General features: G+C 55.7%; 1 protein-coding gene across 1 annotated transcript; it reads left to right on the forward strand.

The window, feature by feature from the left end:
- Positions 1–6,669: 6,669 nt before the first annotated feature.
- TEX261 (testis expressed 261) lies at positions 6,670–22,773 on the forward strand. The gene is made up of 6 exons (XM_038745354.1): positions 6,670–6,812; positions 12,029–12,108; positions 12,410–12,563; positions 14,595–14,662; positions 21,919–22,021; positions 22,130–22,773. The coding sequence occupies exons 1-6, from the start codon at positions 6,743–6,745 to the stop codon at positions 22,243–22,245; spliced, it is 591 nt and encodes a 196-aa protein (XP_038601282.1). The 5' UTR covers positions 6,670–6,742; the 3' UTR covers positions 22,246–22,773.
- The last annotated feature ends 456 nt before the right edge of the window (positions 22,774–23,229 follow it).

A 23,229-nucleotide genomic window follows, 5' to 3' on the forward strand; every position in this document is an offset into this window, starting at 1 on the left:
GATGGAGAGATTGGCACTGGGGAGGGATTCCAGATAGGTGGGGGACTTGTGGGATGGGGTAAGGGACCCCCAGGTGGAGAACTCTTGCTCCCCTGATGGACTTGTGTGGGAAGCCAGAAATTTACCTGTAGGGTCTGAGTTCAGGTGCTTACCTTTTTTTGCAGGCTTGCAAATTTCTTCTGGCTTGCCTGCCCACTTTTCATTCCAGGCTAGTAATGGGGTTTCCCCCTCTCATTTACCTCTGCTTGTGGGGAGCAGTCGGCCCAGATCCCAAGCCCAAGGTGGCCCTTTCCTTTCTGGTGTCCAGCCCAGTGGCTCCTCTGGGTTGGGGAGTTCTCAGGAGCAGGAGGCAATGGGGTCTAAGGTGCCACCCAGGCAGGGGAGGAAGAGTTTTAAGGGGGGAACTTATGATTTTTAAATCCCAGACCTCCAGGCCTCCATAGGCTGGTTGCCCCAGCCCCACCCCCTCCTCCCATCCTCCTGGCCCCCTGCCAGCCCTGCTTGCCTGGGCCAAGGCTGACCCATATACATGGAATCCACAGAAGTAACCCATCAGCTCCATCAGAGAAGCAGCATGGCGTAGTAGCTGCAGCACGGGCCCCGGAGTCAGAAGGTCATGGGTTCTAATCCCAGCTCCATCACTTTGCTGTGTGACCTTGGGCAAGTCACGTCACTTCTCTGGGCTTCGATTACCGTATCTGTAAAATGGGAATCGAGACTGTGAGCCCCACGTGGGGCAGGGACTGTGTCCAACCTGATTTGCTTGTATCCCCCAGCGCTTAGTACAGTGCCTAGCACACAGTAAGAGCTTAACGAATACCACAGGTATTATTATTAACCCTCCTTCTCTGGAGGAGGGGAAGGGAGGGGAGGGCAGTAAAATGGCCTGAAGCCCGGAGGGAGAGAGCCGAGAGAAGGAGCCAGGCATCCTTGGTGCCCAGGAAACGGCCCAAGTACCGCTTTGAATTTGGGATCGGAGAGCAGGGAGGGCCCTCCGAAGGTCACCTGGGGCAGTCCCCTGCCTCCAACAGTGACCTGGGGCCTCAGGTAATACCAGGAAAATGATTTGGCGGCCTGGCAGATTGTGGAGCCCAGGCTGCTCAGGACCCCCGGCCTGGGGGAGGGATGGGGTGGGCTTCCCTGTGGGGCCCAGCCCCCACAGGCCTCCTCCTCCTCCCTGTCCTCACAGCTCCCGCCAACACTAGCACAGCAGCCCGAGTTTCCGCATTACTCACGCATCAGCGGCACTCCCCACGAGGGGATGCATTTAGGTCAGATGGCGGGGCGGGTGCCCCCCCCCCCCATTAAGGGATTCTGGCTTCAATAACCCCGGTCTCTGCCAGCAGACTGGCTGCTCAGCCCCACCTCCCTGCGGCCTCCCCGCCCCCAAGTCCCAGCCCCCAGCCCTGGTCCCCAACCCCAAACTAGCCCCAGGTCCCCAGCCCCTGGGAGCCCACCAATGCAGTGCTAGCACTCCAAGCAAGATTCCCCCCCCCACCGCCCCCCCGACACACCCCTCGCTTCCTGGATTTCCTCTCCAGTGGGTTGGGGACGGAGGCTGCTACTGCACAGGACAAATTTTCCAGCCCTCCTTCTCCTCCTTGCTGCCATTGAGCCTGGGGGTCCTGATGGTCCAAACCCCACCTGTGGTCGGGCCTAGTTAGCAGAGGTGGCCTGAGGGGTGGGGAGGAGTGCAGGGGGCAAGTCCCTTGGGGGCAGGACTCCGCAAAGCCACATGTGATTGCAGGCTGCAGGAGTCCCCCCCTCCCCTTCCAGATCAGATCTCTCGCTTGGACCCCAACTCCTGCCCAGGCTCCTCCGCACAGCTTCCTCCTGGGCCCCTTTTCCCCCACCCCGACCCGTGCCCATTCTCCCCCAGCTCCGCCTGTGGCCCTTGTGCCCCTTCTCCCCCCATCTTCACATGTGCCCCTTCTCCCTCACCACCATCTCCCCATCCCGGGCTCCTCATCCCTCTCCCCTCCCCGTGTTGGCCCTCGTCCCCACTGGGATGGACAGGCTCCCGTGGCCGGGCCAGTCCCCCCGCCTCCAAGCAGCCACGGTCCAGCAGCTCCATCAGAGGGAAAGGGAAGTGACAGGAAGTCTTCCCAGGCGGTGCGGGCAGCGGACCGCACTGGGTGACCGGCTGCTGAACCGCTCCCCAGCTCGGATCCCATCACCGTCCGCCGGGGCCGGCCTCAGCGACCTCAGCCAGGGGTCGGGAAGCCATGGGGGATGTGCACTGGTGAGGCAGCTTGTACATGTGCACAGGGGTGTAAATGGGGGTGTCTCCGGTTGCCTGCCCCCCGGCCTGGCCTGTGCATGAGTACACATTCCGCATTTCTGTGTATGGGCCTACGTGGAGGTTTGTGTGTTCATTTACGTACGTAGTAATAATTCTGGTATTTGTTAAGCGCTTACCATGTGCCAGGCACAGTACTAAGTGCTGAGATGGAGCTAAGCAAATCGGGTTAGACACAGTCCCTGTCCCACGTGGGGCTCACAGTCTCAATCCCCATTTTACAGATGAGGTAACAAAGGCCCAGAGAATTGAAATGACTCACCCAAGGTCACACGGCAGACAAGTGGTGGAGCTGGAATTAGAACCTATGACCTTCTGACTCCCAGGCTTGGGCTGTCGCCACTATGCCAGGCAGGTGGTACAGGTGCAGGAATATGGGCGTTTGGATGCAAATGCATGCAATTCATTCATTCAGTCATATTTATTGAGCGCTTACTGTGTGCAGAGCACTGTACTAAGCGCTTAGCACTGTACTAAGCATGTATGCATTAGCATGCATGTGGGGGGGGTGTACGTGTATAAGCATACATGTGTATGTGGGTGCTTACAGGTGCATTACTTGATGTGTGTATACCTATAATTCGATTTATTTATATTGATACCTGTTTCCTTGTTTTGATGTCTGTCTCCCCCCTTCTAGACTATAAATCCGGAGTGGGAAGGAATTGTGTCTCTTTATTGCTGAATTGTACTTTCCAAGCGCTTAGTACAGTGCTCTGCCCACAGTAAGCGCTCAATAAATACAATAGAATGAATGAATGAATTGTGCACATATGTATTTGCAGGTGTTTGTGTGCAAGGGCATTGGTGTGTATATGAGCGTTTGCAACTGCATGGGGGCGTATAGGGGAGTTTGTGTCTGCACGTTTGTACCCCCCACGAGCAGGTGTCTGGGCATCCTGACACCTGAAGGCGGCAACAAGGAAAGAGAGGAGCCGGTAGACTGGGAGCTGTCCACAGGCAAGACCATAGGGAGATAGGGTTAATCCAGGAAGTCTTCCTGGTAAAGGAGGCTTTACAACAGCATTTCAAGGGGGGAAGAAGCCAGCTTTAGAGATGTGGAGAGTGAAGGGCACTCCAGGCCGGGGCACGGCAGAGACGACGGACAACTGCCGTAGTTTTTGCAAACGCATCAAGGCAAAAACTCCTCACTCTCGGCTTCAAGGCTGTCCATCACCTCGCCCCCTCCTACCTCACATCCCTTCTGCCCTTCTCCAGCCCAGCCCGCACCCTCCGCTCCTCTGCCGCTAACCTCCTCACCATGCCTCGTTCTTGCCTGTCCCGCCGTCGACCCCCGGCCCACGTCCTCCCCATGGCCTGGAATGCCCTCCCTCCACACATCCGTCAAGCTAGCTCTCTTCCTCCCTTCAAGGCCCTACTGAGAGCTCACCTTCTCCAGGAGGCCTTCCCACACTGAGCCCCCTCCTTCCTCTCCCCCTCCTCGCCCTCTCCATGCCCCCCGCCTTACCTCCTTCCCTTCCCCACAGCACCTGTATATATGTATATATATTTGTACGGATTTATTACTCCATATATTTATTCATTTTACTTGTACATATTCTATTTTATTTTGTCAATATGTTTTGTTTTGTTCTCCGTCTCCCCATTCTAGACTGTGAGCCCGCTGTTGGGTAGGGACCGTCTCTATATGTTGCCAACTTGTACTTCCCAAGCGCTTAGTACAGTGCTCTGCACACAGTAAGCGCTCAATAAATAAGATTTAATGAATGAATGAATGAACCCCTGACCTCTGACTCCAAAGCCCGTGCTCTTTCCACTGAGCCACGCTGCTTCTCTAAGAGCAGAGGGAAGGAGTGGGGGCGATGGGGAGGGGAAGAGGAGCAGAGGATAAGGGGGACGGGAGCTCAGTCTGGGAAGCCCTCCTGAAGGAGGTGAGCTCGAATTATAGCTGTATACACATCATGAGTAAAATAGAGTATACATGTGTACAAATTTGGGGCCTGGGTCTCCTGGAGAAGGTGAGCTAGAATGCTCGACATATACACATCATTAATAAAATGAATAGAGTGAAAAATATGTAAAAATATACAGAAGTGCGGTGGGGCAGGGAAGGGGGTGGAGCAGAGGGAGGGAATGGGGGTGATGGGGAGGGGAAGAGGAGCCGAGGATAAGGGGGGGCGCTCAGTCTGAGAAGGCCTCCTGGAGGAGGTGAGCTATATACACATCATGAATAAAATAGAGGAATAAATATGTACAAATCTGGGGCCTGGACCTTCTGGAGGTGAGCTAGAATTATCAATATATATGCACTGTGAATAAAGTAGAGTAACAAATCTGTACAAATTTGGGGCCTGGGCCTCCTGGAGGAGGTGAGCTAGAATTATCGATATGTACTCATCATGAATGAAATAAATAGACTGATAAATAGGTACATGTATGGCTCAGTGGAAAGAGCCCGGGCTTTGGAGTCAGAGGTCAGGGGTTCAAATCCCAAATCCGCCCACTGTCAGCTGTGTGACTTTGGGCAAGTCACTTGACTTCTCTGGGCTTCGGTTCCCTCATCTGTAAAATGGGGATGAAGACTGTGAGCCCGCCGCCCCCCCCCACCGCCGTGGGACAACCTGATCACCTTGTAACCTCCCCGGGGCTTAGAGCAGTGCTTTGCACATAGTAAGCGCTTAATAAATAAGCGCTTAGTACAGTGCTCTGCATGCAGTAAGCGCTCAATAAATACGACTGAATGAATGAGTGAATCAAATGCCACCAAAACGTCTATACTGTGAGCCCGCTGTTGGGTAGGGACCGAGTCTCTACGTTGCCAACTTGGACTTCCCAAGCGCTTAGTCCAGTGCTCTGCACATGGTAAGTGCTCAATAAATACGATTGAGTGACTGAATAAAAATACGAATGAATACGAATGAATGAATACAGAATGCATATTTATTTATTTTACTTGTACATATTTATTCTATTTATTTTATTCTATTAATATGTTTTGTTCTCTTTGTCTCTGCCTCCCCCTTCTAGACTGTGAGCCCACTGTTGGGTAGGGACCGTCTCTATGTGTTGCCAACTTGTGCTTCCCAAGCGCTTAGTACAGTGCTCTGCACACAGTGGGCGCTCAATAAATACGATTGAATGAATGAATGAATGAACGACTGAAAGAATGAATGAACGACCGAACGAATGAATGAACGAATGAACCAACGAATGAACGAATGAATGAATGAATGAACGAATGAACCAACGAATGAAACAATGAATGAATGAATGAATGAATGAATGAACGAATGAACCAACGAACGAATGAATTAATGAACCAACGAATCTAGACTGTGAGCCCACTGTTGGGTAGGGACTGTCTCTATCTGTTGCCAACTTGTACTTCCCAAGCGCTTAGTCCAGTGCTCTGCACACAGTAAGCGCTCAATAAATACGATTGATAATGATGCCATTTGTCTGCTGCATAGGGTTAGGGCAGGGGCCTGGGAGTCACAAAGTTTAATGCTGTTTGTCTGCTGCATAGGGTTAGGGCAGGGGCCTGGGAGTCACAAGGGTTGCTCCCTTTTCCCCTTTTAGACTGTGAGCCCACTGTTGGGTAGGGACGGTCCCTATCTGTTGCCAACTTGTACTTCCCAAGCGCTTAGCACAGTGCTCTGCACACAGTAAGTGCTCAATAAATACGATTGATAATGATGCCATTTGTCTGCTGCATGGGGTTAGGGCAGGGGCCTCGGAGTCACAAGGTTTGCTGCCATTTCCCCTTTTAGACTGTGAGCCCACTGTTGGGTAGGGACCGTCTCTATCTGTTGCCAACTTGTACTTCCCAAGCGCTTAGTACAGTGCTCTGCACACAGTAAGCGCTCAATAAATACGATTGATAATGATGCCATTTGTCTGCTGCATGGGGTTAGGGCCCGGGCCTGGGAGTCACAAGGTTTGCTGCCATTTGTCTGCTGCATAGGGTTAGGGCACGGGCCTGGGAGTCACAAGGTTTGCTGCCATTTCCCCTTTTAGACTGTGAGCCCACTGTTGGGTAGGGACCGTCTCTATCTGTTGCCAACTTGTACTTCCCAAGCGCTTAGTACAGTGCTCTGCACACAGTAAGCGCTCAATAAATACGATTGATTGACTGAATGAATGAACGAACGTATGAACGAACGAATGAATGAAATAAAAAACAAAGTGGTGTGGGGCGGGGAAGGGAGTGGAGCGGGGTTGGTCGGGGGGGTGTCCTCCGGTCCGGCTGTGCGGGGTCCTCCGGTCCGGCGGGGGTCGCTGTGCTTCGGGGTCTGTGTGTGTGTGGGGGGGGTCCTCCGGGCCTGCGGGGGTCGCTGTGTCGCGGGCTGCGTTCTGAGGCCGGTCGTGCGGCCCGGGCCGCGGGTAGGAGGGCGCCCGGGAGGAGGCGGCGAGCGCGGGATTGGGAGCGGGAGCAGGGCCCGTCAGGCCCCCCCGGATTCCGGACCCGCCGCCCCCGCCGCCATGTGGTTCATGTACTTGCTGAGCTGGCTGTCCCTGCTCATCCAGGTGGCCTTCGTCACCCTGGCCATCGGTGAGCGGTGCGGGGTCGGTGCGGGGGTCGGGCCGGGAGGTCCTCCCTCCCTCCCTCTCTCCCTCTCTTTCTCCCTCCCTCCCTCCCTCCCTCCCTCTCTCCCTCCCTCTCTCTCTCTCTCCTCCCTCCCTCCCTCCCTCCCTCTCTCTCTCCTCCCTCCCTCCCTCCCTCCCTCCCTCTCTCCCTCCCTCCCTCTCTCTCTCTCTCCCTCCCTCCCTCTCTCTCTCTCTCCCTCCCTCCCTCCCTCTCTCTCTCTCTCCCTCTCTCTCTCTCTCCCTCCCTCCCTCCCTCTCTCTCTCTCCCTCCCTCCCTCTCTCTCTCTCTCCCTCCCTCCCTCTCTCTCTCTCTCCCTCCCTCCCTCTCTCTCTCTCTCCCTCCCTCTCTCCCTCCCTCCTTCTCTTCCTCCCTCCCTCCCTCTCTCCCTCCCTCCCTCTCTCTCTCTCTCCCTCCCTCTCTTCCTCCCTCCCCCTCCCTTCTTCCTCTCTCCCTCCCCCCTCCCTCCCCCTCTCCCTCCCCCTCTCCCTCCCCCTCTCCCTCCCCCTCCCCCTCCCCCTCCCTCCCAGAGCCAGTCGGCCCTGCACGCTTCAACCCTCTTCTGGCCTGGTGGCGGCCTTCCGGGCGCTCCCAACAACACCCCCCCCCCCCCCCCAGCCTTCCCCCGTGCATTCACACGCACCGTGCATGTTCACACACACCCACCGTGCATTCACACACACCGTGCACGCTCACACACACACCCATGCAGTCACACACAGCGTGCATTCACACGCCCCCTCCCCCCGTGCACCCCCCCCCCCGTGCATTCACACACACCGTGCATGCACACACCCTCCCCCCATGCATTCGGCTGTTAACCGAAAAGTTGGTGGTTCGTGCCCACCCAGGGACTGTGAGCTCACTGTTGGGTAGGGACCGTCTCTATCTGTTGCCAACTTGGACTTCCCAAGCGCTTAGTACAGTGCTGTGCGCACAGTAACCGCTCAATAAATACGATTGAATGAATGAAGACATTCACACAGACCCATACACTCACACGCACCGTGCAGACACACACCCTCCCCCGTGCATTCACACACACATAGCCTTCCCCCATGAATTTACACACACCGTGCACGCGCACACACACCCGTGCATTCACACACACCATGCACGCTCACACACACATTCATGCATTCGCACACAGCGTACATACACACACCCCCTCCCCCCGTGCACTCATAGTAATAATAATAATGATTGCATTTGTTAAGCACCTACTGTGTGCCAAGCGCTGGGGGGCCACAGGGTCATCAGATTGTCCCACATGGGGCTCACAGTCTCAATCCCCATTTTGCAGATGAGGTAATTGAGGCGCAGAGAAGTTAAAGTGACTTGCCCAAAGTCACACAGCCGACAAGTGGCGGAGCTGGGATTCGAACCCATGACCTCTGACTCCCAAGCCCGGGCTCTTTCCGCTGAGCCACGCTAATTCTCAATCAATCAGTCAATTGTATTGAGCGCTTACTGTGTGCAGAGCACTGTACTATACACTTGGGAAGTACAAGTTGGCAACATATAGAGACAGGCCCTACCCAACAGTGGGATCACAGTCTAAAAGGGGGAGACAGAGAACAAAACCAAACATACCAACAAAATAAAATAAATAGAATAGATATGTACAAGTAAAATAAATAAATAGAGTAATAAATATGTACAAACATATGTACATATATACAGGTGCTATGGGGAAGGGAAGGAGGTAAGATGGGGGGGATGGAGAGGGGGACGAGGGGGAGAGGAAGGAAGGGGCTCAGTCTTGGAAGGCCTCCTGGAGGAGGTGAGCTCTCAGTAGGGCCTTGAAGGGAGGAAGAGAGCTGGCTTGGCAGATGGGCAGAGGGAGGGCATTCCAGGCCCGGGGGATGACGTGGGCCGGGGGTCGATGGCGGGACAGGCGAAACCGAGGCACGGTGAGGAGATTAGCGGCGGAGGAGCGGAGGGTGCGGGCTGGGCTGGAGAAGGAGAGAAGGGAGGTGAGGTAGGAGCGGGCGAGGGGATGGACAGCCTTGAAGCCGAGGGTGAGGAGTTTCTGCCTGATGCGCAGATTGATTGGTAGCCACTGGAGAGTTTTGAGGCGGGGAGTAACGTGCCCAAAGCGTTTCTGGACAAAGACAATCCTGGTAGCGGCATGAAGTATGGATTGAAGTAGGGGAGAGACACGAGAATGGGAGATCAGAGAGAAGGCTGATGCAGTAGTCCAGACGGGATAGGATGTTGGTATTTGTTAAACGCTTACTATGTGCAAAGCACTGTTCTAAGCGCTTGGGGGGATACAAAGTGAATCAGGTTGTCCCACGTGGGGCTCACAGTCTTAATCCCCATTTTACAGACGGGGTAACTGAGGCTCAGAGAAGTTAAGTGACTTGCCCAAGGTCACACAGCAGACATGTGGCGGAGTCGGGATACGAACCCCTGACCTCTGACTCCAAAGCCCGTGCTCTTTCCACTGAGCCACGCTGCTTCTCTGATGTGAGCTTGAACGAGCAGGGTAGCGGTTGGGATGGAGAGGAAAGGGCGGATCTTGGCAATGTTGCGGAGCTGAGACCGGCAGGTTTTGGTGACGGCTTGGATGTGAGGGGTGAATGTGAGAGCGGAGTCCAGGATGACACCAAGGTTGCGGGCTTGTGAGACGGGAAGGATGGTAGTGCCGTCAACAGAGATGGGAAAGTCAGGGAGAGGACAGGGTTTGGGAGGGAAGACAAGAAGTTCAGACTTGGACATGTGGAGTTTTAGGTGGCGGGCAGACATCCAGATGAAGATGTCCTGAAGGCAGGAGGAGATGCGAGCCTGGAGAGAGCAGGGGCAGAAATGTAGATCTGGGTGTCATCAGCGTATAGATGATAAGTTTGTACATGTTGTACATATTTCTTACTCCATTTTTTATTTATTTATTTATTTTACTTGCATATCTATTCTATTTTATTTTGTTAGTATGTTTGGTTTTGTTCTCTGTCTCCCCCTTTTAGACTGTGAGCCCACTGTTGGGTAGGGACTGTCTCTATATGTTGCCAATTTGTACTTCCCAAGTACAGTGCTCTGCACACAGTAAGCGCTCAATAAGTACGATTGATGATGATGATGATGATAGTTGAAGCCGTGGGAGCGAGTGAGGTCACCAAGGGAGTGCGTGTAGATTGAGAACAGAAGGGGACCAAGCACTGAACCTTGGGGAACCCCCACAGTAAGGGGATGGGAGGGGGAGGAGGAGCCTGCAAAAGAGACTGAGAACGAACGACCGGAGAAATAAGAGGAGAACCAGGAGAGGACGGAGTCTTTGAAGCCAAGGTCAGATAGCGTGTTGAGGAGAAGGGGGTGCTCCACAATGTCGAAGGCAGTTGAGAGGTCGAGGAGGATTAGGATGGAGTATGAGCCGTTGGATCTGGCAAGCAGGAGGTCATTGGTGACCTTTGAGAGGGCAGTTTCCGTGGAATGTAGGGGACGGACGCCAGACTGGAGGGGGTCGAGGAGAGAGTTGGTGTTGAGGAATTCGAGGCAGCGCGTGTAGACAACTCGTTCAAGGTGTTTGGAAAGGAATGGTAGGAGGGATATGGGACGATAACTAGAAGGTGAGGTGGGGTCAAGAGAGGGTTTTTTTAGGATGGGAGAGACATGGACATGTTTGAAGGCAGAGGGGAAGGAACCAGTAGAGAGTGAGCGGTTGAAGATGGAAGTTAAGGAGGGGAGAAGGGATGGAGTGAGAGATTTCATGAGAAGAGAGGGAGTGGGGTCAGAAGCATAGGTGGCCGAGTAGCACTTGAGAGGAGGGAGGAGAGCTCTGAGGATACCGCTGGGAAGGATGGGAGAGTAGCAGAGCGTGTTGAGAGCCAGGGGGTTGGAGAAGGTGGGGAAGTGACTTTGGGGAGGTCGGACCTGATGGATTTAATTTGTTAATGAAGTAGGAGGCCAGATCGTTGGGGGTGAGGGAAGGAGGAGGGGGAGGAACCGTGGGTCTGAGAAGGGAGTTGAATGTACGGAAGAGCTGGCGCGGGTGATGGGCATGGGTGTCAATGAGGGAGGAGAAATAGTTTTGTCTGGCAGAGGAGAGGGCTGAGTTAAGGCAGGAAAGAATAAACTTGAAGGGAACGAGGTTGGCATGGTGTTCAGACTTTCACCAGCAGCGTTTGGCAGCTCGAGCATAAGAGCGAAGGAGGTGGACAGTGGCAGTGATCCAGGGCTGTGGGTTAGTGGTACGAGAGCGGCGAAGGGAAAGGGGAGCGAGTGAGTCTAGCTGAGTAGAAAGGGTAGAGTTGAGAGCAGTAATCTGATCATCAAGACTGGGTAGAGAGGAGAGGGAGGCGAGGTGGGGTGTGAGGCGCTCAGAAAGATGGATGGGGTCAAGAGAGCCGAGATATCTGTGAGGGAGTAATATGGATTTACAGGGGAAAGGAGTGTGACTGAGGAGGCAGGTGAGAAGATTATGATCATGCACATACTTCTCACATTCACACACACCATGTATGCCCTCTCAAGCACCTACATTCACACACACTGCGTGCTTTCACACACACACCCATGTGCTCACACACCACGTGTGCACACTCTGTCACTGCATGTGAAGACCCCCCCCCCCCCCACTCCCAGAGGTGAAGTTGACCCCGGAAGGGGCTGTGTCCGACAAGGCCAGTGTGGTAGCCCGGTGGTAGCCTGACTATGCCCAATCTGGCCCCGGGCCCCTCCCTGCCGTGGGCGCACCCCCTCGCCCCCCCCGGCTCCCTCTAAATGAGGGCCCGGGGTGGCGGGCAGCAGAGCATCGGGAAAGAGGCGAGATGGAGGGGAGCCGCGGTCCCCTCACCCCTCAGCGGCTGCAGGGCACCCAAATCCCATCTCTTCCATGAGGTCCGTGCCGAGGATGCCTTAGCCACGGGCTAACCCGGGCCCGGGAGGGGATGGACGAGGGCACGGACAGGCCCGGGGTCGTGGCTGCCGGTAGAGCAGTGGGGTGGCGGGGGGAGGAGGTGTGGGCAGGGGTGGTGGGGGCGATGCCCAGCCACCAGCTCAACGTGGGGTGATCCCTGGTGGGTGCCCTGTTAATACTAATGATGATGGTATCTGTTAAGCACTTACTATGTGCGAAGCACCATCTTTGAGCCTCAGTCACCCTTCCCAGCTCTGTGCAGGCGGGGTGGCGGGTGGTAGAGGGACCGGGGGCCGGAGGTGAGTTTTCCATTTTTTGTTGGCAGCGGCCGGGCTGTACTACCTGGCGGAGCTCATCGAGGAGTACACAGTGGCCACCAGCCGCGTCATCAAATACATGATCTGGGTGAGTGATCCCCACCCCATGGGCTCACTGGGGGTGTCGGGGTCAGCGGGGACCCCCGAGGCACACTGGCGGCTTCTGGACCCCTCTGGGGGGAGGTTTGGGGTAGCCACCCTGGGCCAGGTGTGCCCGCCGTGGGATCTGCAGCAGGGGCCCCCTTCCGCGTGCCCGCGCGGGAGACCGGCCTCCGGCCTCAGGCTCCGAAGCCACACTGGCGACCCGGCAGAGTCCGTGGGCAGGGGGTAGAGGGCCACGGCAGGGATCCCAGGGTGAGCAGATGCGGGAGGCTCTGGGGTCGTTGCAGTTTTCCACGGCTGTGCTGGTCGGCCTGTACCTCTTTGAGCGGTTCCCCGTCTTCATGGTGGGCCTGGGCCTCTTCACCAACCTGGTGTACTTCGGCCTGCTGCAGACATTCCCTTTCATCATGCTCACGTCGCCCAACTTCATCCTGTCCTGCGGTGAGTGTGCGGGCCGGTGGGAGGGGGAGAGAGAGAGAGGGATGGAGGGCCCATTTCGGGTTTAGTCTCTTAGGGTGGAGGGAGTGAAGCCTCCCACCCCCCCGTGCCCCTAGCTGGCCTGACGGAGTCTCCGGTCTGACGGAGAGATCCACCGTCCTCACCAGTGGGTGGAGGAGGGGCTGTGGGATGCTGGGGAAAGAGAAGGCTTCCAGAAGGAGGTGTCCCTCAACTGGAAAAAAGAAGCTGGAGGGTGGGGGGTGCCAGCGGGAGCAGAGAGGGTGTGTGAGAGGAAAGGCCTAGCGAAAAGAGCGTGGGCCCGGGAGCCGGGGTTCTAATCCCGGCTCAGCTCTGTGGCCTTGGGTGGGTCTCTTAACTCTGTGCCTCAGTTTCCTCATCTGTAAAGTCTGCTTTCCCACCTCTTGGACTGGGAGCTCTTTGAGGGACACCAGGCCTGGGTTTGAGCTGATAATCAGGTACTTGCCGAAGCCTGTAGCACACAGTGAGCGCTTAATAGTAAGTGCCGTTATGATTCTGGACGTGGCCGGGCCAGACGGGACTGGAGGTTGCAGATGGCAACAGCAGTGGGGACGGGACTAAGCCGGCGGGCGGCGGGGGGAGTCACTGCCCCTGGGCCTCTTGTCGGGCAGAGGCCAGCCTATCAATCAGTCAGTCGGCGGTAATATTTAATGAGCCCTTACCGTGTGCAGAGTACTATTCTGAGTGGTTCATCAGATTCAGTAGACACGTTCCCTGCCCGTAAGGAGCCTGTAGTCTAAAGGGACATTAAAATCATTTCGAGGTAGGAGAACTGGCGGTGTGTAAGGAGATGGACATAGGTGCTGTTGGGCTGGGGTGGTTATAATAATAATAATAATAATAATAGTAATGATGGTATTTGTTAAGCGTTTACTATGGGCAAAGCACCGTTCTATGTGCTGGGGGTGATCAGGTTGTCCCACGTGGGGCTCACAGGCTTCATCCCCATTTTACAGATGAAGTAACTGAGGCACAGAGAAGTGAAGTGGCTTGCCCAAGGTCACACAGCTGACAAGTAGTGCAGTCGGGATTCGAACCCATGACCTCTGACTCCCAAGCCTGTGCTCTTTCCACTGGGCCACGCTGCTTCCCAGGGCTTAAAGCCTACCCCTCTAAATGCAACAGCTACGCAGAAGGGACCGAGCCGGGATTAGGACACAGGATCTTCTCCCGGGACCAGGGCTCTATCCACTAGACCACACTGCTTCTCTTTCAATCAGTGGTATTGACTGAGCACTTACTGTGTGCAGAGCACTGTACTGAGCACGTGGGAGAGTACAGTGTCACACATTCCTGCCCACAGTGAGCTCGCAGTCTAGTTTTCTTGAGACTCAGCCCCTCAGCACTTACGTACGTATCTGTAATTTATTTTAATGTCTGTCCCCCCGCCGTAGACCGCGAGCTCCTTGTGGATGGGGAACGTTTCTGCCATCTCCGTTTCATTGTACTCTCCCAACTACTTAGTACGGTGCTCTGAAAATAGTAAGTGGGTGGATGCGGGGCAGAGAAGTCCGCGTGCACACTCCAAGCTGTTTGTCTGGGTGATGTGGGGGTCGGCCTAGCTCTCACGCTTCCCCTTCCACTCCTGGCGCTGATTGTGAATGCCGCCAGCCGGGGAGTAGGCAAGGAGACGGGAGAGGATCCTTCGTGGAGAATGGATGTGATCTCCACCCTCAAGGATGGGACGGACGCAGTCCCCGCCCTCAGGGAGAGCCCGATCCTGTGGGAAGCGGGGCCAAACACGATCCCTGCCCTCGGGGAACTCCCGGGCCCGTGGGGGAGACAGGATGGACAATGTCACTGCCCTCAGGGAGCAGTCAGTCCCCTGAAGAGTTGGGACAGACATGGTCCCTGCCCTCGGGGAGCCCCCGGTCTGATTGCGGGGGGGGGCATCGAGGCCCCTTACTCTCATCTGTGAGGGGAGGTCCGCCCCCGGACATGCATGGCTGGGAGGATGGCGCTCCAGGGCCTGACGCTCTCCCTCCCTCCGGGCAGTGTTGGTCGTAGTGAATCACTACCTCGCGTTCCAGTACTTTGCCGAGGAATACTACCCCTTCTCAGAGGTAAGAGGTTCTGTCGGGGGGTGGGCTGGGCCCGGCTGGCCACCTTGGCTGGGTGGGAGGGTGGGTGGGTGGGCTGGCCTTCCGGAAGGGGTGGGTGAGGGCTTGCTGGGAAGAGGTTAGGGCGGGTGGGCCGGCTCTCTGAGTGGGAGGGTGGGTGGGCTTGGGTGGCTGGGTTGGTAGGCTGTTTGCACTGCTCTCTGCGGCGGCCTCGTCGCCTCTCTGGCTCTCAAATGCGCCCCAGCCTGTCCACAGGAGGGCCGGCCGGAGCTGTCTGCCCAGCTCCCCTTTCCCCTTCTGGTATGTTACCCGTAGACACAGACCAGTTTTCGTTAGGTGAGGGGGGAATTCTTAATGGAAGCAACATAGTATAGTGGAAAGAGCACAGGCCTGAGAGTCAGAAGGACCTAGGTTCACATCCCAGCTCTGCCACATGTCTGCTGTATGATCCTGGGCAAGTCACTTCAATTCTCTGGACCTCAGTTGCCTAATCTCTAAAATGGGAAGTAAGGCCGTGTGCTCTAAGGGGGACAGGGACTGTGGCCAACCCAGTTTGCTTTTATTCACCCCAGCGCTCGGTACAGTGCCTGGCGCATAGTAAATGGTTAAAAGATACCACCGTTATAACTACTTCAAGAAGAAGAGGGATGAGGTTTTCTAGACTGTGAGCCCGTTGTTGGGTAGGGACTGTCTCTATATGTTGCCAACTTGTACTTCCCAAGCGCTTAGTACAGTGCTGTGCGCACAGTAAGTGCTCAATATATACGATTGAATGAATAGTGGATTTGGGAGGGGAGAGAAGGGGAAGAGGATGTGGAATTCCTGGCTGGGGGAGCTGGGGGCCTCTGAGTCAGAGGTCGTGCGTTCATTCATTCATTCAGTCATATTTATTGAGCGCTCACTGTGTGCAGAGCACTGGACTAAGTGCTTGGGAAGTACAGGTTGGCAACATATAGAGACAGTCCCTACCCAACAGCGGGCTCACAGTCTAGAAGGGGGAGACAGACAACAAAACAAAACATTAACAAAATAAAATAAATAGAATAAATATGTACAAGCAAAATAAATAAATAGAGTAGTACGTATGTACAAACATATACATATATACAGGTGCTGTGGGGAGGGGAAGGAGGTAGAGCTTGGGGGATGGGGAGGGGGAGAGGAAAGGAGGCTAAGTCTGGGAAGGCCTCCTGGAGGAGGTGAGCTCTTAGTAGGGCTTTGAAGGGAGAAAGAGAGGTAGCTTGGCGGTTGTGCGGAGGGAGGGCATTCCAGGCCACGGGGAGGATGTGGGCCGGAGGTCAGTGGCGGGACAGGCGAGAACGAGGCCCGGTGAGGTTAGCGGCAGAGGAGCCGAGGGTGCCGGCTGAGCTGGAGAAGGAGAGAAGGGAGGTGAGGTAGGAGGGGGCGAGGTGATGGAGACCCTTGAAGCTGAGAGTGAGGAGTTTCTGCCTGATGAGTAGGTTGATTGGTAGCCACTGGAAATTTTTGGGGAGGGGAGTAACATGCCCAGAGCGTTTCAGCGCAAAGACGATCCGGGCAGCGGCGTGAAGTATAGATTGAAGTGGGGAGAGACAGGAGAATGGGAGATCAGAGAGGAGGCTGATGCAGTAATCTGGTCAGGGTAGGATGAGAGACTGAACGAGCAGGGTAGCGGTTTGGATGGAGAGGAAAGGGCGGAACTTGGCGATGTTGCGGAGGCGAGACCGGCAGGTTTTGGGGACGGATTGGATGTGAGGGGTGAACGAGAGAGCGGAGTCGAGGATGTCACGAATGTTGCGGGCTTGGGAGACAGGAAGGATGGTAGTGCTGTCAACAGTGATGGGAAAGTCAGGGAGAGGGCAGGGTTTGGGAGGGAAGACAAGGAGTTCAGTCTTGGACATGTTGAGTTTTAGGTGGCGGGCAGACATCCAGATGGAGATGTCCTGAAGGCAGGAGGAGATACCAGCCTGGAGGGAGGGAGAGAGAGCAGGGGCCGAGATGTAGATTTGGGTGTCATCAGCGTAGAGATGATAGTTGAAGCCGTGGGAGCGAATGAGTTCACCAAGGGAATGAGTGTAGATGGAGAACAGAAGGGGACCGAGAACTGACCCTTGAGGAACCCCTACAGTAAGGGGATGGGAGGGGGAGGAGGAGCCCGCAGAGGAGACTGAGAATGAACGGCCGGTGAGATAAGAGGAGAACCAGGAGAGGACAGAGTCTGTGAAGCCAAGGTTGGATAGCGTGTTGAGGAGAAGGGGGTGGTCCACAGTGTCGAAGGCAGCTGAGAGGATGAGGAGGATTAGGATAGAGTAGGAGCCGTTGGATTTGGCAAGCAGGAGGTCATCGGTGACCTTTGAGAGGGCAGTTTCCGTGGAATGTAGGGGACAGATGCCAGATTGGAGGGGGTCGAGGAGAGAGTTGGCGTTGAGGAATTTGAGGCAGCGCGTGTAGATGACTCATTCAAGGAGTTTGGAAAGGAATGCTAGGTGGGTTATGGGGCGATAACTAGAAGGTGAGGTGGGGTCAAGAGGGTTTTTTTAGGACGGGAGAAACGTGGGCATGTTTGAAGGCAGAGGGGAAGGAACCAGTGGAGAGTGAGCGGTTGAAGATGGATGTTAAGGAGGGGAGAAGGGATGGAGCGAGAGATTTAATGAGATGAGAGGGAATGGGGTCAGAAGCACAGGTGGCCGGAGTAGCACTTGAGAGGAGGGAGGAGAGCTCCTCTGAGAACACTGCTGGGAAGGATGGGAGAGTAGCGGAGAGGGTTGAGAGGCGGGGGGGTTGAAGAAGCCAGGGGAGTGACTTTGGGGAGCTCAGACCTCATGGATTTAATTTTATTAATGAAGTAGGAGGCGGAGGAAGAACACGGGTCCTGAGAAGGGAGTTAAATGTACGGAAGAGCTGACGGGGATGATGGGCATGGGTGTCAATAAGGGAGGAGAAATAGATTTGTCTGGCAGAGGAGAGGGCAGAGTTAAGGCAGGAAAGGATAAACTTGAACTAAACTAATCCTGACTCCACCACTTGTCTGGTGTGTGACCTTGGGCAAGTCACTTAACTTCTCTGTGCCGCAGTCACCTTATGTATAAATGGGGATTAAGACTGTGAGCTCCATATGGAACAACCTGATTACCCTGTGTCTACCCCAGTGCTTAGAACAGTGCTTGGCACATAGCAAGCGCTTGACAAATACCAGCAGTATTATTATTATTATAGAACACGGGCCTGGGAATCAAAAGGTCAAGAATTCTAATCCTGCTCTGCCACTTGTCTGCTATGTGACTTTGGGCAATTCACTTCACTTCTCGTTGCTTCAGTTACCTCATCTGTAAAATGGGGATTGAGACTGTGAGCCCCACGAGGGACAGGGACTGTGACCCCCCCGATTTGCTTGTATTCACCCCAGCACTTAGTACAGTGCCGGGCACATAGTAAGCACTTAATAAATACCATTATTATGATTATTGCGGCGGAAACCTGAAGTTTCAGGCTGGTGGAGCAAGTGTGAGCGAGAGGGCGGATGGGGCAAAGTGAAGGTTGGGTGCGGCTAGGGGGCTGGCTGTGGCTTGGGGAATAGAGGCCAGGCAAGGAGTGCAGATGGATGAGGTGGGGAGGCGCAAACAGCCTCCGTCAAGGTTGGGGGGGGTCAAAGCCATGTCAGGACTGGGCCCAGAGCGAGGCGGAGGGGAGTCCTGGGTGCCCATTTGGTCACCAGATGGGGTGGTGAGGCCCCTTGAAGGAGTAGACCGTGGTGGAGGAGGTCAGAATCCCAACCCCGACCCTCGCCGCCAGAGCCCGGGTTCTGTGGGAATTCTGTCCGTCCTCCAGCCACGCGGAATTAGGATTTAGGGTGGTGGGGCCCCTGGACGCAGACCTGAGAGACCACCATATGCCCTCTCTTGTAAGCTCCTTGTGGGTAGGGAGTGTGTCTACTAATTCTGTTAGATTGTACTCTCCCCAGCACTTTGTACGGTGCTCGGCACACTGTAAGGGCTCAGGAAATACCACTGACTGCCACTGCCAGCCTTTCTCCCAGGCCACACCCTCACAGAACGGGGGGAGGGTCCCGTCAGCGCTGAGTGGGGGTCAAGCTGGGTTCAGAGGGCCCGGTGGGGACAAGAGCCCCAGTCGCTTCGGGATGGGAGAGTAGCCCCCCGGCCAGGCACTGGGCCACCCAGAGAAGCCAGTGGCTGGTTCCATTCAACAAGCAGTAAGCGCTTAATAAATACGATTGATTGATTGATTGATTGATAAGCAGTTGGCCCCTCTGTCCCAGGCCACGGCTCTCAGATTGGCACGGGGAACAGGGCCGGCAGAGGAGGAGGAGGCCACCAGGCATAATGCGGCCTCTCTTATTGGGGTAGGGGAAAGGGTCTTAGCTTTTCTCCTGCAACCCCTGCCCCTTGGGGGCCACCCTGGGCTGTTCCCCACCTCCCCACGACATCGTGGTGTGGACGGTCTTACCTCATTTTGACCCCCCGAAGCCCACCCCCCATCCCCTCACCCCAGATCAAGAAGTCTCGTTAAGCTTGGCTCGTACTATTTCCCCCGGCAGAACGGATGAATGCTGATGCATTCCTGCCCCATCCCCATCCCGGCACCAGGGCTGGCCTGCTCCGACCGCTCGGCCTGTTTTGTTCCTGTTTGTTTCCGGGAGCTCTGCCCTCTCTTCGCTCTGCAGTGTTTGAGGGGTGGGGGGCGGCGGGGGGGGCTCATCCCCAAAGCAAGCCTGGTTTGGCGCTGCCCCCCAGTGCTCTGGGTTGCTATGTGCCAATCACTGTGCTAAGCACTAAGTGCTGGGGTAGCATCATGGGCAAGACCAGGAGGAAGCAGTATCCCAGAAACCTTGGTAGGCATTGCTATTGCTGCTGAGAAAGAGTCATGGCCATTCAAGCTAAGCTGTTGCCTGGAATAATAAATAATAATAATCATAACTGTGGTATTCTAGTGCTTACAAAGTGCCAAGCACTGTTTTAAGCACTGGGGTAGATGCGAGGTAATCAGGTTGGACACAGTCCCTGTCCAGCGTGGGGCTCACAGTCTCAATCCTCATTTTACAGATGAGGTAACCGAGGCCCAGAGAAGTTAAGGAGCAGCGTGGCGTAGTGGATAGAGCACCAAACTGGGAGTCAGAAGGTCATTGGTTCTAATCTCTGCTCCACCATCTATCTGCTGTGTGGCCTTGGGTAAGTCACTTTACTTCTCTGTATCTGTTACCTCATCTGTAAAATGGGGATTGAGACTGAGAGCCCCACATGGGACAGAGTCTGTGCTTGTATCTTAGTACAGTGCTTCGCACATAGTAAGCACATTACAAAATACCATAATAATTATTATCAAGTGACTTGCCCAGGGTCACAAAGCAGACATGGTGGAACTTGGGAAACCTAACCCCAGGTTTTACCCAGTGTTGTCTCACCAAACAACCTGGTTGCGGTCAATCAGTGATAATAATAATGATGGTATTTGTTGAGCGCGTACTATGTGCCACGCACTGTTCTAAGATACAGGGTAATCAGGTTGCTCCACATGAGGCTCACTGTCTTAATCCCCATTTTACTGATGAAGTAACTGAGGCCCCGAGAAGTGATTTGACAAGTGGTGGAGCCAGGATTAGAACCCACGACCTCTGACTCCCAAGCCTGTACTCTTTCCTCTAGGCCACACTGCTTCTCACTCTTATTGGGTACAGAGCACCGTACTAAGCACTGAGAATACAGTACAACAAAGGTGACAGACACGTTCCCAGCCCACAGGCTTACAGGGTAGAGTCATGCATGCTGTCTGGAGGGTCCCCTGAGATTCATGCCCCTTGAACCTCCTGGCATTCAAGCCTCCCTGCCCAGACCTGCCCTTCCGGATCATCAGCCTCCTCTACTGCATCAGCCTCCTCTTACTGCATCAGCCTCCTCTCCGATCTCCCATCCTCCTGTCTCTCACCACTTCAATCCATAATTCACGCCACTGCCCGGATCGTCTTTGTGTAGAAACGCTCTGGGCATGTTAGTCCCCTCCTCAAAAATCTCCAGTGGCTACCGATCAACCTACACATCAGGCAAAAACTCTTCACTCTCGGCTTCAAGGCTGTCCTTCACCTCTCCCCCTCCTACCTCACCTCTCTTCTCTCCTTCTCCAGCCCAGCCCGCACCCTCCGCTCCTCTGCCACCGCTCACGTCCTCACTGGGCCTCGTTCTCGCCCGTCCTGCCGTCGACCCCCGGCCCACGTCCTCCCCCTGGCCTGGAATGCCCTCCCTCCCCACATCCGCCAAGCTAGCTCTCTTCCTCCTTTCAAAGCCCTACTGAGAGCTCACCTCCTCCAGGAGGCCTTCCCAGACTGAGCCCCCTCCTTCCTCCCCCTCCCCATCTGCCTGCCTTACCTTCTTCCCCTCCCCACAGCACCTGTATATATGTATATATGTTTGTATGTATTACTCTATTTTATTTGTACATATTCTATTTTATTTTGTTAATATGTTTTGTTTTGTTCTCTGTCTCCCCCTTTTAGACTGTGAGCCCACTGTTGGGTAGGGACTGTCTCTATGTGTTGCCAATTTGTACTTCCCAAGCGCTTAGTACAGTGCTCTGCACATAGTAAGCGCTCAATAAATACGGTTGATGATGATGATGATGCTCTGCACACAGTAAGCGCTCAACAAATACGATTGATTGAATGAATGAATGAATATCCTCCAAGAGGAGCCCAATCCCCTGTTGATAGTAATAATTGTGCTACTGGTAAAGCACTTACTATGTGCAAAACACTGGACCGAAGCACTGGGGTGCATACAGGATAATCAGGTCAGACACAGTCTCCGTTCCCCACGAGGCTCGCATTCAAAGGAGGAGGGTGAACGAGTCTTGTATCAGATCAGGAAACGGAAGCCCAGAGACATGGAGCGATTTGCCCAAGATCCCCCGGCGGAGCTGGCATTAGAACGCAGATCCTCTGATTCTCAGGCCCAGGCTCTTTCTGCTAGGCCATGCTGCTTCCCCCTTCCCACCCTCTCTGTCCCCCTTTCTATCGCAGTAAAGCCCTCCGGAGCAAAACTCAGATGCCTGTTAGGTGGTGGGGGAACTTTGTGACCTGTGAGGCCTTTTAAGGGTGGGCTCAGCCCCACAGTGGGTTGGCAGGGGTCTCTAGAGAGTGCTTTAAAGAGAGGGAGGTGGGGCTCGCTTTCCCCGGACCCAGGGGCTGAGGGGGAGGTGGCCCGGCCATGCCCCTGGCCCTGGCACTGACCCCCGTGCCAGGTTCACCGGTGGGTTGATTATACTCATGCTAGGTCCTGGCCTATTTCACATTCTGCCTGTGGATCACCCCGTTTGCCTTCTTCGTATCGCTTTCGGCCGGGGAGAACGTCCTGCCGTCCACAGTGCAGCCCGGAGGTGAGAACCACCCCTTTCCCCGTTGGCCCTGGGAGGAGAGGGGTGGGAGGGCGGCACGGGGTCCGCCGTCTCACCGCCCACCATCTCTCTCTCCCCTACCCCCACCAGATGACGTGGTGTCCAACTACTTCACCAAGGGGAAGCGCGGCAAACGCTCGGGGATCCTCGTCATCTTCTCCTTCATCAAGGAGGCCATCCTGCCCAGCCGCCAGAAGATGTACTGACCGCCCGGCAGGGAGCGCGGACACCCGGGGACGACGGGCGGCGGCAGGAAGGCCCTCCTGCCCAGACCCGCCGTCCCCCTCCCACACCAGCGCTGTCTCGGGAGGAGCCGAGGGCCCCGGGACGCCCGTCTCGACGGGAAGCGAGCGGAGGGGGTCCCGCCCCGGAGCCCCCTGCAGCCAGCAGGAGCCACGGGTCCACGCAAATCCTCGGGACAGCCGGGACACCTTTGCGGGGGGTCTCCTCGGGCGTTCCCCCCTCCACCCTCTGTGCTGGCCCGGCTGTCGCTGGGTCTCACCAGGACCATGACCGTGGTCTGCTTGGGGCCACCTAGCCCGTCAGGGGCTGCTCGGACGAGTCCCCCTCCACCCCCCATCCTGACTGACCCATTTCCCCAGAGGGACCGGGCATGGGGGTCACCCGGAGTTTGGTCTAGAGCCTGCATCTCACTGGGGAGGGGCCTGACGGCAGTTTCCATGGGTGCCCCCCAATGCCCCGTCGAATAAAGATCCCAAGCGGCATTGAGCATCCTCACCAAAGCCGACTTCTTTTCCTGCCCAGGGCTGCCTCCCGGTGGCGGGGCGGGGGGCTCGGGGGTGGGGGGCTGCATGCCGGTCTCTGCTGGGTCCCCCCGACCCCATCTGCACCGAGGCAGCCATGGTCCAGTTGGACCGACTTCCTCTCCCCGAAGCCACCCTGGGGCCCTTGTAGTTGGCGGGGGAAGACCTGATGGCCGGGCTAGGCCCCCATCTACCCCGGGGGGTTTGGACCCCAGAGACTTTCCTGGATCTGCTCTGCCCCTGTGATCTCAGACAGGGTCCTGGCAACCTTGGACCTTGGAGACAGGGCCGGTCTGTTCTTCCTCTTAAGGGGCTCCCCACTAATGCAGCTGCAGGAATCCGCCCCGTGACAGCCGGCTGCTGCCCCCCAGCTGGCCTGGAAGGCTTCTTGGTGGGTGGACGCAGCTTGGGCAGGGCAGCGGGGAC

This window comes from Tachyglossus aculeatus, chromosome 4 (genome assembly GCF_015852505.1).
Source record: "Tachyglossus aculeatus isolate mTacAcu1 chromosome 4, mTacAcu1.pri, whole genome shotgun sequence".
Taxonomy (NCBI): Eukaryota; Metazoa; Chordata; class Mammalia; order Monotremata; family Tachyglossidae; genus Tachyglossus; species Tachyglossus aculeatus.

Excerpts from the sequence above, each read along its gene's own strand:
- TEX261 (XM_038745354.1), top strand. The coding sequence starts at position 6,743 with ATGTGGTTCATGTACTTGCTGAGCTGGCTGTCCCTGCTCATCCAGGTG. Across the intron at positions 12,109-12,409 it reads TCATCAAATACATGATCTGG|TTTTCCACGGCTGTGCTGGT; the intron begins GTGAGTGATCCC and ends GGGTCGTTGCAG. Across the intron at positions 14,663-21,918 it reads AATACTACCCCTTCTCAGAG|GTCCTGGCCTATTTCACATT; the intron begins GTAAGAGGTTCT and ends TACTCATGCTAG.